The 16510-nt window shown below is 44.5% G+C and overlaps 1 protein-coding gene and 1 pseudogene across 1 annotated transcript; one reads left to right on the top strand and one right to left on the bottom strand.

Annotated features, from left to right (window-relative positions):
- The first annotated feature begins 519 nt into the window (after nt 1-519).
- On the top strand, nt 520-10973 carry LOC119769441. The gene is made up of 3 exons (XM_038261890.1): nt 520-589; nt 8849-8878; nt 10559-10973. The coding sequence occupies exons 1-3, from the start codon at nt 543-545 to the stop codon at nt 10971-10973; spliced, it is 492 nt and encodes a 163-aa protein (XP_038117818.1). The 5' UTR covers nt 520-542.
- Nucleotides 10974-14583: 3610 nt separating this feature from the next.
- Nucleotides 14584-15412, bottom strand: LOC119766901 (annotated as a pseudogene).
- Nucleotides 15413-16510: the final 1098 nt, after the last annotated feature.

Genomic DNA, 16510 nt, shown 5'->3' with positions numbered 1-16510 from the left:
TAAAAGTTGGGGCAATATGGGTATTAAATTTCTGAAATCTGTTTCTTTACAAATCAAACAGCCTGTTTCAGAGACACGAAATAGACCAGAAAAGAGTTGTCTTGTGTAATTATAAGGGAATCATGAGGAAATTTGGACCGGACGTTCTAATCGAAAATTTCAACAATCATCTAGCAAAGTTCTTTGTCATACTGGTCACGTGTAACATAACCACCTGCACCTTTTTTATACAGATTCTACATAACTCCAGCAGACTCCTGAAAACTTCATGTGGCATCCACATCCGCGTTTGTAATGGAGCACTTCCATTCGAGCAGTTTTTGCTTTTTTCTATAATGTATTGTACCAATGGACCACTTCCATTCGAGCAGTTTTTGCTTTATTCTATAATGTATTGTACCAATTGTATTACCATTGGTATGTGTGTGCTCCTTTCCCTTTCGCAAACCGACAACCGAGTGCGCAACGTGGCTGGATCGCGGGCAGCTTCAGGTTTTTTTTTCTCTGCGTACAGTTTACCGGAACGGATCCGGTTCACAAAAATGGACAAAACCGCGAAACGCCATCGGGTGCCTCCGGATTCAACGAGGTGAGTTTCATTTTAGTGGCTTTTTTCTAGGGAAAACCCAAATATATGTTTTTCCATGTAATTTTGCCCGCTGAATCTGAATCTGCCCTCACGATTGGCCCAAAATGTCGAAAAATGAAAAAGATTTTTGGTCGTATTTTGGGTTTCCATGTCAAATTATCATTATCTTTCCTGAAGACACAAAAGCTCCAAAACTTCATCATTTTACGGAAAATCAATTTTCTACTTAATTTTGCGATCTGCACCACTGTGCACTGTATTTAAGCATCCTCGTGGCGCAGTGGTTAGCGGCTTCGACTGCTATGGGGCGCAAGTTAAATTCCCGCCTTATACTCCTGGCCTTCTATCGGATGGGGAAGTAAAACGTTGGTCCATTTGCGTAAAAGAGGTTTTGGGTGACTCACCACACATTAACCTTCGGACGCCTAGAAATGAGCAGAAACTTGCAACACCCGTGGGTCGTTAATGTGGATTGCTTTGCTTTTTTTGTATTCAAGCAAATGTTTATCTTAAAATCATACAATCAATTTTATTGCATATTTTTTTCCAATTTAGAGTATACATAAAGCTGTTTCCATGTTTAAAGTACCAAAAATGCTGAAGCCGTAACAATTTATAATTAATCAAAACTTTAGTCAATTGTACTTAACAGAAGCATCATAAATGCAGTTTGAAATGATATTTTACACTCAAAAAAATGAGTTCGCGTAAACGTGAACAGCGTTCATGCCAACGGGAACCAGGAAGGAAATTGTTCACTTTCATGGTGCAATGCACTATAAAAGTTGAACAGTTTTCTTCCTGGTTCCCGGTGGCATGAACGCTGTTCACGTTTACGCGACTGTAAACAAATGTATTGTTTTGTTTCAGTCAACTACTTCTGTAATTAGGTTCTATCCTATTCCCCAGAAACTCATTCCTCAGAATGACCCAGTTTCCAGAAAAGTTTTATTTTAATTATGAATGTACTTCATTTCAAAAAGTGAACAGTTTAAAAGTGTGAAGTGTTCGGATTTCGCCTTGATTGTGAAAACTGCTAACAAAAGTTGGATGTTTCCTTCTTTAAAGAAAGGATATACACAGCAAAAAATCCGATGGTAAAATCGCATGCAACATCAATCCGGCGAGAGTCATATTAAGATTACCAAGTGCGCGCCCCAACCCACTCGCCTATTTCGCCGCTATGACAATAGTCGGATCAATGCCAATATAACAGTAGGTTTTCCTGGGGAACCTACAGCTACATCGGTGAAGATCCAACTATTTTCTTAGCGGCGAGATAGGCGAGTGGGTTGGGGCGCGGACTTGATAATCTTAATATGACTCTCGCCGGATTGATGTTATTTTTGGGGTGAGCAGACCTGATTTTTTTTTCTTCGGTACATGCTTTTTGTGTACACGTTTTCTCATTCAATATTACATGCTTTTTCTCACAAAGGTGATGTGCATGCTTTTGCATGCGATTTTACCATCGGATTTTTTGCTGTGTACTCTCTTGACTTGTGATAATTGCTGACAAATGTTGAATATTCCCTTTAAAGTTGATTTTTTTTCCTTTAAAGAAGGGAAATCTCCCTTGTCTGTGAGTAGGGTAGGGTAGTCATCAATGAGACACTTTTGGTTTTTAACATTCAACGATTTTTGTATTTTTTTCATCAGCATGCTTTAATGAGCTTTTTGTTGCAATTTCTTTCTTTTAATGTGTACTAACATTGACAAAAATATGAGATCGATCCGATCTCTACAGTCAGAGCTATCCAACTGTCAAATTGTAGACGCACTTGGCAGGAACAATGAGACAGGTGGGGAACAATGAGACACTCTACGAAAATCAATACTTTTCTTGTAAAACATCATGTTTTGGTATTGTTCCATTGCAGGTGACTTGCCTTGAACATTTTGAAGCAATTTTGCCAACTTGAAACTTCAAGTAACAAAAGTTATAGTAAAAAGTATTTAAATTTAGTATAATCCATTTATTTATGCCAAATAACTTTATATTTTTGGCTAAATGAAGTCAAAACTCAATAAATATGCCAAAAATCACTTCCAATTCATGTTTCGAAGGATTTCCTAGATTTTGAAAATTCTAATGAAGAAAAATCAAAGTGTCTCATTGTTACCCATGGACTGAAAAGAGTGGAGAACAATGAGACAGCCCTGGATTCTGGGTATATTCTTAATTGTAGTCAAATCTAATGAAAGGTCATTGTAGCCAACTGCCCTCAGGCAAGTACTTTAGTTTCTTCGAACATCCATCGCCGTTCCCTGATGCGCTCTTGACTTTTAGTGCCTCTGGAGCGACAGACGCACCGACAACATCTACCGATTGCTGTTTTCCTTCTGACGACGACGTTCCGCATCCCGCCGTACCACCACAAGTCTTGACGAGTTGCAGCTACCCCTGCGGCGAATCTTCTCGAACAGTGGCGGACACCGTTTTGACCACGTCTTTCGACTGCTGTTACACTGCTGACCCGGGACGCACGAACACACGCATTATGGAAGATTCCCGTCCCTCCATCACGGTCGCGCCAACGCACTGCTGCCTTGTCATCAATTGTACGTGCCATCAGAGTCGTCCCGGCCCTGTGCTTGGATGTGGACGCGGAATCTTCCAAATGCCGACTACAGGCAAGTACCAACACGCTTTTCGTTTTTGTAACGACCCGGCGCCTGATGCCATCTCGACTTCCAGCGACGTTCCGACTAGTACCACGCCTTTTGATGAATTGCCGAGCTCCAGTCTCCGTAGCAATGGGAACTCTCTACGACTGGCGGAAATTGCTGACCCGGGACGCACGACCATCGGCATTATGGAAGACCCCAACACTCCCGACACAGTCGCGCCACCGCTCTGCTGCGACTCGCTGCGTTCGTGCCTTCCAAGTCGTCCACGCCCTGTGTTCGGCTCAAGAGAAGGGATCTTCCAGCATGCACTCTCAGGCATGTATCATGGCTTTCCCGTCCAATCGCCGTCTCCTGATGCTTCCCAACCTTTCAGCTGCAGCCAGCCACCCCGTCCGGCTTTACACGCGTCGCCCACAGCTCAGCAATGTCATCTTTACTATCAAAACGCCGGTGGCATGAACGGTACTATAAGTGATTACCTACACGCTAGTTCAGGGGAATGCTACGATTTCATTGCGCTGACGGAGACCTGGCTGAAGGATCACACGCTCTCCGCTCACATCTTCGGACCTGAATATGAAACCTTCCGTTGTAATCGCGGGCCGGATAACAGCAAGAAAACTGAGGGTGGTGGAGTTCTCATCGCCGCACGCAAAAGCTTCAAGCCTCGTCGGATTCATCAGGACAACTGGAAGACGGTAGAGCAAGTATGGGTTTCGCTGAAGCTATCGGATCGTGTGCTGTATCTCTGCGCGGTTTACTTCCCACCGGACCGCACTTACGACAAAGACTTGTACAAAGCTCACCTGGATTCTGTGCGATCTATTGTGGAACGAGCCCGTCCAATCGACGACATTTTTGTCGTCGGTGATTTCAATCTCCCAAAGTTGAATTGGACGCACTCCCGAAACGGATTCCTTTTTCCCGACCCCGACCGCTCCCAGTTCCATTCCTGTGCCCGTGATCTTCTCGACAGTTACAGTGCGAGCACTCTGCAGCAGATCAACCACGTGACAAACGAGGATGGTCGGAGTCTAGATCTCTGCTTCGTTAGTGTACGTGACACTGCCCCTGAGGTCACCGCCGCGGCGGTTCCACTCGCCAAGGTAGTCGCACGTCATCCGGCTCTCATTATATCGGTCGACGGCAGCTGTAGCACCGAGTACCGAGAAGAGATCGCCCTGGTCCGATACAACTTCCGGCGCGCCGACTTCGAGAGTTTGTCCCGCGCCCTACGTGGTATCGAGTGGAGCAGCGTTCTGGACCCTGTAGACATCGATTTAGCAGTCGATACGTACACATGTATTCTGGGAAGACTGATTGAACAGTTTGTGCCGAAGATTCGGAAGGTGGTCTCCCATCACCTTCCCTGGCAAACCCAAGAACTACGCCACCTCAAGACCCAGAAAAGAGCTGCTTTCAAGGTTTCCAACGGATCTGTACACTTACGCGACTACTATCTTCGGATTAATCACAGCTATCAACGATTGAGTCGCAGGTGCTTTGCAAACTACCAGCGCAAAATGCAGAAGAAATTGAAAACCGACCCGAAGAAATTCTGGAAATTTGTCAGCGAGAGCCGTAGAGAATCTGGATTGCCGACTTCAATGCGGTTGGCTGACAATGAAGGAGATGATGCAGACAAAATTTGCCAGCTTTTCGCGAAGAAGTTTGCCGGTGTATTCTGCGCGGAGCCTATTACTGATGAGGAAGTCCGAGCCGCCGCAGAAAACGTTCCACGTCGGGATGAACTACTGGCTTCGATCGAGATTGATGAAGGTACCATCCAAGCCGCTGCATCCAAACTAAAACACTCTTGCTCACCAGGACCGGACGGGATACCGTCTACCCTGCTGAAACGTTGTTCCTCCAGCCTATCGGCACCACTCTTACACCTGTTTCGTCTTTCGTTGAGCTCTGGAAAATTTCCTGTTGCCTGGAAGCAAGCTTACATGTTTCCAGTGCACAAAAAGGCGATCGAACAAACGTGGAGAACTACCGTGGATTTCCGCTTTGTGTGCCACCTCAAAGTTGCTGGAATTGGTTGTGATTGATCCGGTTTTCTCGCATTGCCGCCAAGACCTTGCTGATGAACAACACGGGTTCTTTCCTAAGCGCTCAACAGCAACCAATCTCCTTTGCTTCACCGAATCGATCATCAACAGCTTCGACGCCCACTCTCAAACCGATGCCATCTACACAGCCTTCGACAAAATTAACCATCGCATCGCTGTTGTTAAGCTTGAGAGATTGGGTTTCCGAGGAAGCCTATAGGGGGATGGCGTCGCTATTTTTAGACCACGTTTTCCACTTTTTCTCATCGAAACCGACTACTTTATCGACTTCATTTTGCTGGGCGAGATAGGACGCCGTCTATTTTTAGACGATGACTCAGCACTTTTCCACTCTTGCACTTAAAAAAACCAGATGGCAGCACGATGTAACGCCACGTCAAGTCTTATCTAACGGGACGTTCGCTGAAGGTGAGAATCGGAGACGCACTTTCCGATATCATCGAAGCCACATCGGGTATCGCGCAAGGAAGCCACCTCGGTCCGGTGGTATTCCTGTTTTACTTTAACGACGTTAATTACACCGTCACTGGACCTCGCCTCGTTTACGCGGATGACCTCAAGCTTTTTGCTCGAATTGACAACTCGAACGACGCCGAAGCATTGCAGCGCGATCTGGACAGGTTTGCTGGTTGGTGCGAGGTGAACCGCATGATCCTCAACCCTGGAAAATGCCAAGCGATCACGTTCAGTTGGAGACACTTCCCAGTAACCTTCGACTACCGTATTAATGATACTTCTGTCGAACGGGTCACTCACGTGAAGGATTTGGGAGTCATCTTGGACACGCAACTCACTTTCAAGCAGCATCTGTCATACATAATCGCCAAAGCCTCCCGACAACTAGGATTGGTAATCCGCATGACGCGCAAGTTCACTGACATTTATTGTCTAAAGACCCTGTACTGCTCGCTGGTTCGATCCACTCTAGAGTACTGCTCGACAGTGTGGTCCCCGCACTACAACAACGCTGTTTGTCGCCTCGAAAGCATCCAACGAAGGTTTGTGCGATATGCCCTCAGGCAGCCGCCGTGGACAAATCCCTTGCATCTTCCGCCGTACGAACAACGCTGCCGTTTGATCGACCTCGATACACTACAGCTACGACGAGACCTAGCCCGTGCGATGACTTCTGCTGATGTCCTACTCGGCCGGATTGATTGCCCTGATCTGCGTAACCAGATTCAGCTCCGAGTGCCTACCCGGCAACTACGCCACACGCCAGCTCTCGAAGTTCCGTTTCGTCGCACCAACTACAGCGCGAATGGTGCCATCAACGGACTAAAGAGAGCGTTTAACAAAGTGTCCAGTGTGTTTATAGCTATAGCTTAGATGTGTCTCGTTAGGGTGTAATATGGTTGTATGGAAAAAAATAAAGTTGTCCAAATTTAGCGAGCACAGCAATTTTTCAGTTCCTTTTAGGGTCCTTAACCACTCCCCAAAGTTTGGGAACGATTGGTTTAGTCCTCGCTTTGCGCAAAGCGATTCAATTTTCCATATAAATTTGTGTGGGAAAAACCATTTTTTTGGATTTTGATATTTATAAAATCCACGTTTCACGCTGTACTCAAACCGGATTCATATTCGGATGCTCTGGAAGGTGCTCTACAACTTTCTCAAAGAAAGTATGGTGCTAGCTTGTCCAGTCATCCAGTTCAGACGTGTTTTGCTCGTGTTGTCATCTCGCGTGCTTGGAAGTTTTTGACAGATGGAGGTGGAGGAATCCTCCGAGGAGGAAAATTTTCATCCCGTCCGCGGGAATCGGAAGCGGAAGAAGTCCAGCGAGGTCACTGGAATCGGCATCGAAGGAGAAAAAGTTGAGAAGACCCTGCTCAACAACAACAAGTTCAGCCCGCTAGCGGATAACAAAAACAACAACAATGCCAGCCCAGCAGGAGGAGGGGACGCCCCGGCGGTTCCACCACCCGGCCAGTCGGCAGGTAAACAAAAGCAACCACCTTTGGTGGTGAAGAACACCACGGATTTTTACAAGCTCGTGGCGATAGTGGAAAGTTGTAAATTAGGTTTCAACCCGATTTACAAACTAACCCGATTTGGAACCAAGGTGACCTGCTTCTCTGTCAAAGATTTTGACAAGTTGCAAGAGCTACTCAAGAAGAAGAAAGTGGAATTCTACACCCACGGTCGGCGGAGCGAACGAAATCATCGGGTGGTTCTTCGTGGGTTTCCGTGCGGACTTCATCCGGAGGCGCCAGCAGGCGTCGAAACCGAAACCGCCGGCAAGGAAGGCGGAGAAGCAGAGTCCAGCAGTTCCGGCGTTTACGCCGGCGGAGTTTCCTCCGCTGCCGGGCGCAGTTCCGGACGGAAAATCCAAGGATCGCCCTCGTCCCGCAGGAAGCAGCCAAGGTGGCCCCCGAGACGGTGGAGCCACGGAGAAGGAAGCCGGGGAGGTGCTCTACAGTTCGGCTGAGCTGTGGAGGATTTTCTCCGAGTACATCGGCAGGTTCAAGTCCTGCAAGACCCGCTTGGACCAAGTAACCTTCGTCAGTTACATAATCTCCAAGAATTTAAGGAGTTTTTTTTGTTATTAGGGGAAATATACCCATTTTAATCACTCTAAGCCGTTCGACCAATTCTCATCACTTTTGCCATTTTCCGCTATAAAATCAACATTTTCAGATGTTTCAACAATGGAGAGTTGCTTGCTCACTTTTAGTTGAGCTATTTATTACTTTGGAACAGTCAAAAACACTTTATGAAAGCTGTAATTCATGATCAAAGTGCTGATAGGCCGATAATAGAAATAGGCTTAAAAAGGGTATAGTTCCCCTATATATTGTTATACTGATCCTCGGTCCCAACCTGGTCACAGCACCTAAAAGGACCTAATAAAAATAAGTTAAAAAAAAATGGTGGATTCATTAAACACCTGTACATTTTACTTACAATTCCGTTCAAAGAGTGTTTTTCGGAACTGCAAAAAATATTGGGTGGAACTTGTTGCAAAACGTGTTATTTGCCAAATTCTTCTTTAAGCCACTTGTTGCATAAACTGCAATTTTAATAATTTTTATGTTAACAGCAGTTTTTGATAAGTTTTCTCTAAACATTTCCGGAAATAAATGTGTGTACATGTCTGTTAGGGTTTTGTTGTTGTTTTAAGCCAAAATTGAATAACAAAACATATGTGTTATTCAATGATAAGTGAGCGAAATCAATCTTTTATTAATTCTATCTCTCAATAGGTCTATTGACACCATGCATAAACCCATCAAATTTCGGTTAAAATTTGGTGTAAAAATAACAGTTTTCTTATAGTGGAACCCGGTACAAAATCGGATTATTTTTTTTCTTCAATTTTTCAAAAGACTTGAGATTTCACTACGGATCTGATCTCCTTCACATTGACTTTCTCAGTTTTTCTAACCAACTACTCAACAACTTGCGCCAGCTCTGAACCAAGCAAACTTAATTATTCACACACGCCCTGGGCAAGCTGCCAGACTGTTTTGTGAAATGTGTATTATACTATAATAGTGATTTTAATCAACAGTTCATGTCGTTCTAAACACATCATTCTTCTTATTTTTTTCAGCTCGCAGCAATGCATTGAACAACCCAATTTGTAAGTTAACCAATAACACGGATGCACTGACGTGCCACCAGGGGAATGCTAAAAGCATCACTCTTGGGGTTTGATATCGATACCGACGGCAAACTACGCACAGTAAAACACGTTCGACAGCCTAGCTCGGATCTTGCACGCTACCAGGAAGTGATCAGATCGATGTTCGGTCCTCTGTACGATCGGACGTCCATCACGTCCGAGGAGTGTCGACCATCCACAAAACGTGATCGATTTGTGTGCACGATTCGCCATTCGGGTGGCGCCAGGTGTGCTTCCGAATGTTCATGCGCGCAAAGAAGGTGCTACTCCCTTCCGACCTGCGCGTTTGCATCTCCGATGACTATCTTCACGTCGTGTCTTGGGCACTCTCCATAGGTCTTGTCGAGACGCTCGTAGAAAGCGTCTTTATCGTCATCGGTTGTCGTTCGTCGGCGTGTAGATGTTGATCTAGAAATTGATTGATTCTCAACACGCAGATCCGGTCATTCACCATTCCACTTGATGACTCGGTTCTTCTGATCCCCAATCACTCCACAGCAAAAATTACGATGGTAAAATCGCATGCAAAAGCATGTACATCACCTCCGTCAAAAAAGACACTTATTATTACACGCTGCATGTACAATTTTTCTTAGATCTAGGGTTTTTTCTCAAAAAATATTTTCCCTTAAAGAACACCCAGTTAGCAAAATCTAAACGTAGAAATATGTATCCTCCCTGCAAAGGCTTATGAATTGATTTCAGTTGAAAGGTTCTCCAAATCTCTGAATTGCAAATGTAACATCCTGGAGCAGAACTGTTAAATTCTAATAAAAAGAAATTGAAATGTACAGATTTTGCAAACACAACAAAAAAGTTGCAACCGACGGGACTCAAACCCAGCACCTACAGTAAGGACTGGCGCCTTAGCCCGCTCGGCCATCAGACCGATGAAAATCTGATAGGATAAACGCATATATGAGCTTGACATTTCGGTCAAGTAGGTTTCCCATACTAATGGGCTACACATTTCAGGGTGTAACATCACATAAAAATGCATAAAATAATGCAATATTTATTTTACACCCAGGCCTTTTACACGCAGCTGAATTACTACTTTTTTAGCTATGTACGAACCCGACTTCGTGCATCGCCTTTTCACCGCCACTGTAGTAGATGTGGTACTTGAAAGAGGTGTTGACGATGGGGTCCACCGCCGTGAATTCTCGCTCTCCATGGCCGGGCCATCGAACTTCCTGGATGGCGGCCACATACACGTTCAGCTTGTGCAGCTCCCGGGCAAGACGGCCAGCACGTGCAGGATCTTGGAGAGTTCGAACGTTCCAAGTACCGAGTTTCCAATCGTTGTCCTTTTTACATCGCCTGGTCTGATGCCGATTAATCCGTCATGAATTTCTTCTTCTGTTTCTGTACTACCAAAGTTTCCACCGGGAGTTGGTTACCGATCTCTGCAATGGTATCCCGGCCAGCCACGCGGGGAGGCCAGGGTATCGGAGTTACAGGACAAGAGGCTAAAGGACCACTTGGTGGGTCTATTTTATACCTACGGTACATGATGTACCTATGGTACGCGGACATTTATCCGGCTAAAATCAAATTGTTTCCCATGTGCTCCTAACAGTTGCGTATTTCAACGGTATAACACACTATTCCTTTGTTTTCTTTTTTTTCTAACAGAAGCATTAACGACCTTGTGGAGGTGACGAAACAGTCGACGGGCGTAGCGGAAGGGGCGGTGTGGATGATCCACAAAATCACAGCCACCGTCATAAAAGTCCGCATCGGGGGAGACTTGGTAGCTGTACCGCCATCTAACTTGGCATTGTACCATGCGACCAAGTCTCTCCTGATGCACGGGACCTCTACCCGCTACCCGGGCTACAGGGAATGCGAGCGGTGCCGCTGCGTGCTCGAGAACCCCAGGTTATACACAAACCACATACGCAAGTACAACCTCCTGGACTGCGCCCTGCTGCCACTGTGCGCAGGGTGCCTCAAAGAGCAGACGGGAAACTCAAGTCATGGGAATTTCTGCGACAACATCGGGTTTAGCAGGCTAAACCGGGTTTGTTTTTTGTGTAACAAAAACTAACAGAAAGGACAAACCTACACCGGCACATAAAGAGTGCACACGACATCGAGATTGAATCAAAGTGATTTTTAAGGATTTTACAATTTCTCAGGTTCAGGTTTGCAAATCTCCACTTCAAACATTGTAGCATGTCAATACGATTCCCTCGAACAAGAAACACTATTGGATGACTTGTTTTTGCCATATCGTTCTATTTGAGCATCATTTTAATTTCATTTGACCCAATGACACCCCATTTTTTAAGGGTACTCGGAGTATGTTTTCACCTGATTAGTCGGTGTTCAAAAAAAAATCAGCCAAAAATTAAAACATTGAAATCGTTTATTTATTAAATAAAAATTGCATTTTCCGAGCCTAAAGAAATGTATAGGGTTTGGTTTTGGCTCCGACTCCCAATCAAGCTTCGTAATACAATCATTTCTCTAGAAATATTCATTCGAAAATCTGCCAAAAATCATGGACTATTGATTTTTTAACGATTTGGAGCAAGACACATTTTTTTGTTCTCGTTAATTATGAGCTAATTCTCTGCCTCGCAAATAACTTGATTTATGATTTAAAAAATCGAAAATGCTTGTGTGCGAGTACAGCTTACACTGGGGTCGGGTCAATCGGCAGAAAACCGAACGGCAGAATGCCGAATGGCAGAATGCCAAATGGCAGAAAATCACATAGCAGAAAGGACAAATAGCAGAATAGGTCAAATGGCAGAATATTAAATGGCGGAAAAGGTCAATCAGCAGAAAATTAAAAGGCAGAAAATTAATTGGCAGAAGAAGTCAAAGAGCCGAAAAATCAAAAGGCAGAAAAATTTAAAAGCAGAAAAGTTAAATGGCAGAACGTTAATAAGCAGAAAAATTAATTGGCAGAAAATTAATTAGCAGAAAATTAAATGGCAGAAAGTTGATCAGCAGAAAAAATAAATAGCAGAAAATTAAATGGCAGAAAATTAAACGGCAGAATAGTTAAATGGCAGAATAGTCAAATGGCAGAACAGCCAAATGTCAGAATAATCAAATGGCGGAATAATTAATTAGCAGAAGAGTTGAATGGCAGAATAGTTAAATAGCAGAATGTCAAATGGCAGAATAAATAATTCACAGGAGAGTTGAATGGCAGAATAGTCCAATGGCAGAACAGTCAAATGGCAGAACAGTCAAATGGCAGAATAGTCAAACGGCAGAATAGTCCAATGGCAGAACAGTCAAATGGCAGAATAGTCAAACGGCAGAATAGTCAAATGGCAGAATTCACTTGATTTAATATTAATGGTACGTTCATTTGAAGTGCCGGTGCGGCACTGAGTGCCGCACTCGTCGGTGCCAGTTTTGATTCAATCGAACGTCATTTGTCAGTGTGCGTGGAACTCGCATGAAACTGAAAAAATATCGAGTGCGGCACTAGAGTTTCAGTTCCAAGATGGCAGCGAAACTCGTGCGGAACTAGCACGAGTTTTTCCAAAGAAACACTTTGCTTATATTGTAACTTCAGTGTTTATTCAACATAAACAGTTTATCAAACAGTTCATGCAATAAAAGTAATAATTTTTAATAAATTGTACTGTTTAACATTTAGAGTCTTTTGAATAGTTCCTTTAAACATATGAAACACAATAGCTTATAGGACCTTTTTTTAAAAAAAAAAACTATGAACCGATGGAGGTTATGTTACACATGACCAGTCTGCCCAAGAACTATGCAAGAAGCATGTTGAAATGGTGGCAAATTTTCGATTCGGACAGTGCATGTGTTTAAATGGGGAGAAAGACCGCAATGTAGTACCGCCCCTTTCAAATGTTGCTCCAGCCAGCCCAGTCACGAAATATTCTAGCAGAGCTGGTTCTGCTAAAACCCTGCTGGAACGGTGGAGCATTTCTGCTAGAATGCTGTAAGAATTTCCAGCTTTGTTAGAACTGTGCTAGATCGTCGTAACTGGGAGATTTCTACCACTTGAAGCAGTGTATGCACTTGGTAACAAACCAGTCAAGGAAAATTTCAAATGGGCAACAACAGCAGCGAAAGCAAGCCAGAGATGGTGTAGAAAACCCCCCCAAAAATCGCTTCGTTGTTCTGCTCTTCGTAAAAATGTTTTTTTGACTCCTTTCCTTTTCGAGCTGCGTACTGGCCCTGTGTCCTAAATAGTTCCTTAGTAACTTTTTAAAATGGCGTAACCATTAATGTAAACAAACAGTCTATCCCACTTGCTCTGGTGACAGTTATCGTTGTGTAAAAGTGAGATAGATAGCTTCACAGCAACTGCACAGAAAGTTTAACTCCATGTTAAGATTTGACAGCTCGATAGAGATATCCACGCGCGAGAGTGTATTAGTTCGTAACAAAATGACACGCATACATAGGCAAATCGAGTAGAATGATTCGTCTGTCAAAATCAGCTGTGGTGGTGCACGTGGTAAACAGCTGGTTTTTACAGGCGATTGATCTACTCGAAAATAGTATAAACAAAATCTAAGCTATCTAAGCCCGATCTCACGCACACTTTGTTTTTGCTGGCGGGTACAAATTTTAACCTAAAAACCCTTCGTGTTCAAACACGCAATACATGCGCACGTAGATAACCTAAGGGTTAAGCACTTCGAGTATATAACATACCGCGTATGGCGCGCGTACCATACGCGCATAATACTGGCCTGATACTGGCATATTATGCGCAACTTTTGGACACGATTTATATCAGTGTAGTTGTCAAAATCGATCAAAATAGTAAACAAGGCTAGACACAAGACCTAACACAAGACAAGTTAATTCGGCAATATGAAAAATTAAAGATTTTGAAAAAGAATTTGTTGCTAATTCTGTTGGCAGTTCATCCGCATTTCGGGACGGAACCGAGCAGTGATTATTTGACTTCCATCGGCCAAATGATTATATTTTTATTAATTCAAACGGATAAATGGAAGGAATCCTAATCCAAGCGCAAAGATCCGGGAAAATTGCCTGCGCATCGTTCACCGTCTCGACCATGATAAAGGAGGATTCTACTTTCGTTTTTCTTTCGTATCAGGGCGTTCAGGATCTTTCTCTATGGTTGCGGAGGTTCTTTTGTTCGGCGATATTTTCATTGAGTTTGTTGTGGCTGGCGGTGAGGACTTACTGGAGTTGGGGGAAGTCGAGTTTGCGCTTTTCCTTAGTTGGCAAGTTGTGAGCGACAAACATTCGACAAACATGAGTGCGGATTAGGAGTTGTCAACGACTTTTTTCAGGTCAAAAAGTTTGGTTTGGAATTGCTCTTTTTGTTCGAGCAAGGGCTGGAGCGCCTCAAACTTTTCATCGTGTTTGGCGAGGATCTCCAAAACCTGATCCCGTTCTTGATTCAGCTCGACGATCTTCTTTTATGTTTAAGCAACTCAGACACCTCTTTAAAGTGGCCTTCCGGTACGACGAATTGCCTCGCGATGCAGTCCGCGCCACGACAACTCCGTCTTGGGAACCAACTCAAATGAACCGTCTTTCAGGTCAAGAATCTGGCTACAGTTCTGCTTATTTGGATGCTTCGACGAACTGTGCAACAGCATTTTGCAACTCGCCGATAGCATTGCCGTTCCCCAGCCAAAATAATATTCAGGAATTTAATCAGTAGGTACTTGACAAAATGTAGACAAAATCCTAAACATCCACTTTTATTACAAAAAAGAAGAAAACAATTTCGAAATCTAACCGAATGGGCAACAAGAAATAACGACTGATGGAGACGGTGTCCTCTGTTTAATGGAATGTAGAGGAATTAACCAGCGGCATCGTGCTCGTCACAGCGGAAACGTTGAAGCCCTTGCCGGTCCAGTTGGTGTGCAAAAACTTGTAGTCCCGCTGGGCCTGCAGCAGATTCGCGGACAGTCGCTCCGAGCGATAGCCATCGAAGAAGACACTGGGACGCCCGGCTAACGACCTCACGCCACGACTGCTGGTTCTCCACGATGTCGTTCTTGAAGAAGTTGTCCAGCAGCAGATGCGATATCGCCGGATTGCGCACGAACGCGTTCCGAATGTTTCCGAGGAAGACACTGCGGATGATGCAACCTTCATGCCACATCAACGCGATTCCATCGAAGTTCAGGTTCCATTTGTACTCGTTAGCGGCCTTGCGCAGCAGCATGAAGCCCTGGGCGTACGAGACGGTGTTGGCACAGGTCAGGGCGTTGCGGATGTGCGTGAGGAACGCCTTACGGTCGGCAACGTTAAGCTTGGGGGCGGGCCGGCGAGTTGCTTGCTAGCCTTGGTACGTTCCTCCTTTAGAGGGACAGGCAACGCGAGAATACGGCCTCGCCGATCACTGTGACCGGAACTCATTGGTGCAGGGCAGCGATCGCCGTCCACTTGCCGGTTCCCTTCTGGCCAGCCGTGTCCCGAATACGCTCCAGCAACCAGCAAAGCAAACTGAACCTAACAATAAAAAACAGCATCAGAGTTTGACGTTGAGAAATGTCAAATCTTTCCACACTGAAATAAATCTTCTTAATAATGATTAATACTGAAGTCCATACCATACGCACGATATCGAGTATGATACTGACTACATACACACTCCATACACACCTCAGTATCAGAAGTGATTTGCCCTTAGTAGATAACTCTATCTCACTCTTACACAACGATAACTGTCACCAGAGCAAGTGGGATAGACTGTTTGTTTACATTAATGGTTACGCAATTTTAAAAAGTTACTAAGGAACTATTTAGGACACAGGGCCAGTACGCAGCAAAGGAGTCAAAAAATATTTTTACGAACAGCAGAACAACGAAGCGATTTTTTGGGGGGTTTTCTACACCATCTCTGGCTTGCTTTCGCTGCTGTTGTTGCCCATTTGAAATTTTCCTTGACTGGTTTGTTACCAAGTGCATACACTGCTTCAAGTGGTAGAAATCTCCCAGTTACGACGATTACAGCATTCTAGCAGAAATGCTCCACCGTTCTAGCAGGGTTTTAGCAGAACCAGCTCTGCTAGAATATTTCGTGACAGGGGCTGGCTGGAGCAACATTCGAAAGGGGCGGTACTACATTGCGGTCTTTCTCCCCATTTAAACACATGCACTGTCCGAATCGAAAATTTGCCACCATTTCAACATGCTTCTTGCATAGTTCTTGGGCAGACTGGTCATGTGTAACATAACCTCCATCGGTTCATAGTTTTTTTAAAAAAAAAAGGTCTGTTCGGCCAGGGGCCGACTTTGAATTCCCTACGTTGTGTTTTACTTGTCCAGGCGCGTAGAATCTTCCAAATTGATTGAAATAAAACAACTAGTTTGTGGTGACTGCCGAGCCAACCGTCTCGAACGGTGGTCAGCGCGCGAAGAGGCAGAATAATAGTTTATTGTTCTCGATTCGGGTACAGAAGTAAACATTCAGGGGACGGACACAAAAACCGTCTTGCACGAACAAACTCCCGGACCAAAACGAACGTTTTTAATAAGTAAACTAAGCACTGACTAAATTCCTTATGCTAATATCACAGTACAGGTTCAGCTACGTCGTTTATGGTTGTCCTCTTCGCGGTGCTCTTCGCTGGTCGTCGTGGTGGTTGA

The sequence above is a fragment of the Culex quinquefasciatus genome, chromosome 1, assembly GCF_015732765.1.
Source record: "Culex quinquefasciatus strain JHB chromosome 1, VPISU_Cqui_1.0_pri_paternal, whole genome shotgun sequence".
NCBI classification, from domain to species: domain Eukaryota; kingdom Metazoa; phylum Arthropoda; class Insecta; order Diptera; family Culicidae; genus Culex; species Culex quinquefasciatus.
This window is presented reverse-complemented; position numbering and strand designations above follow the sequence as displayed.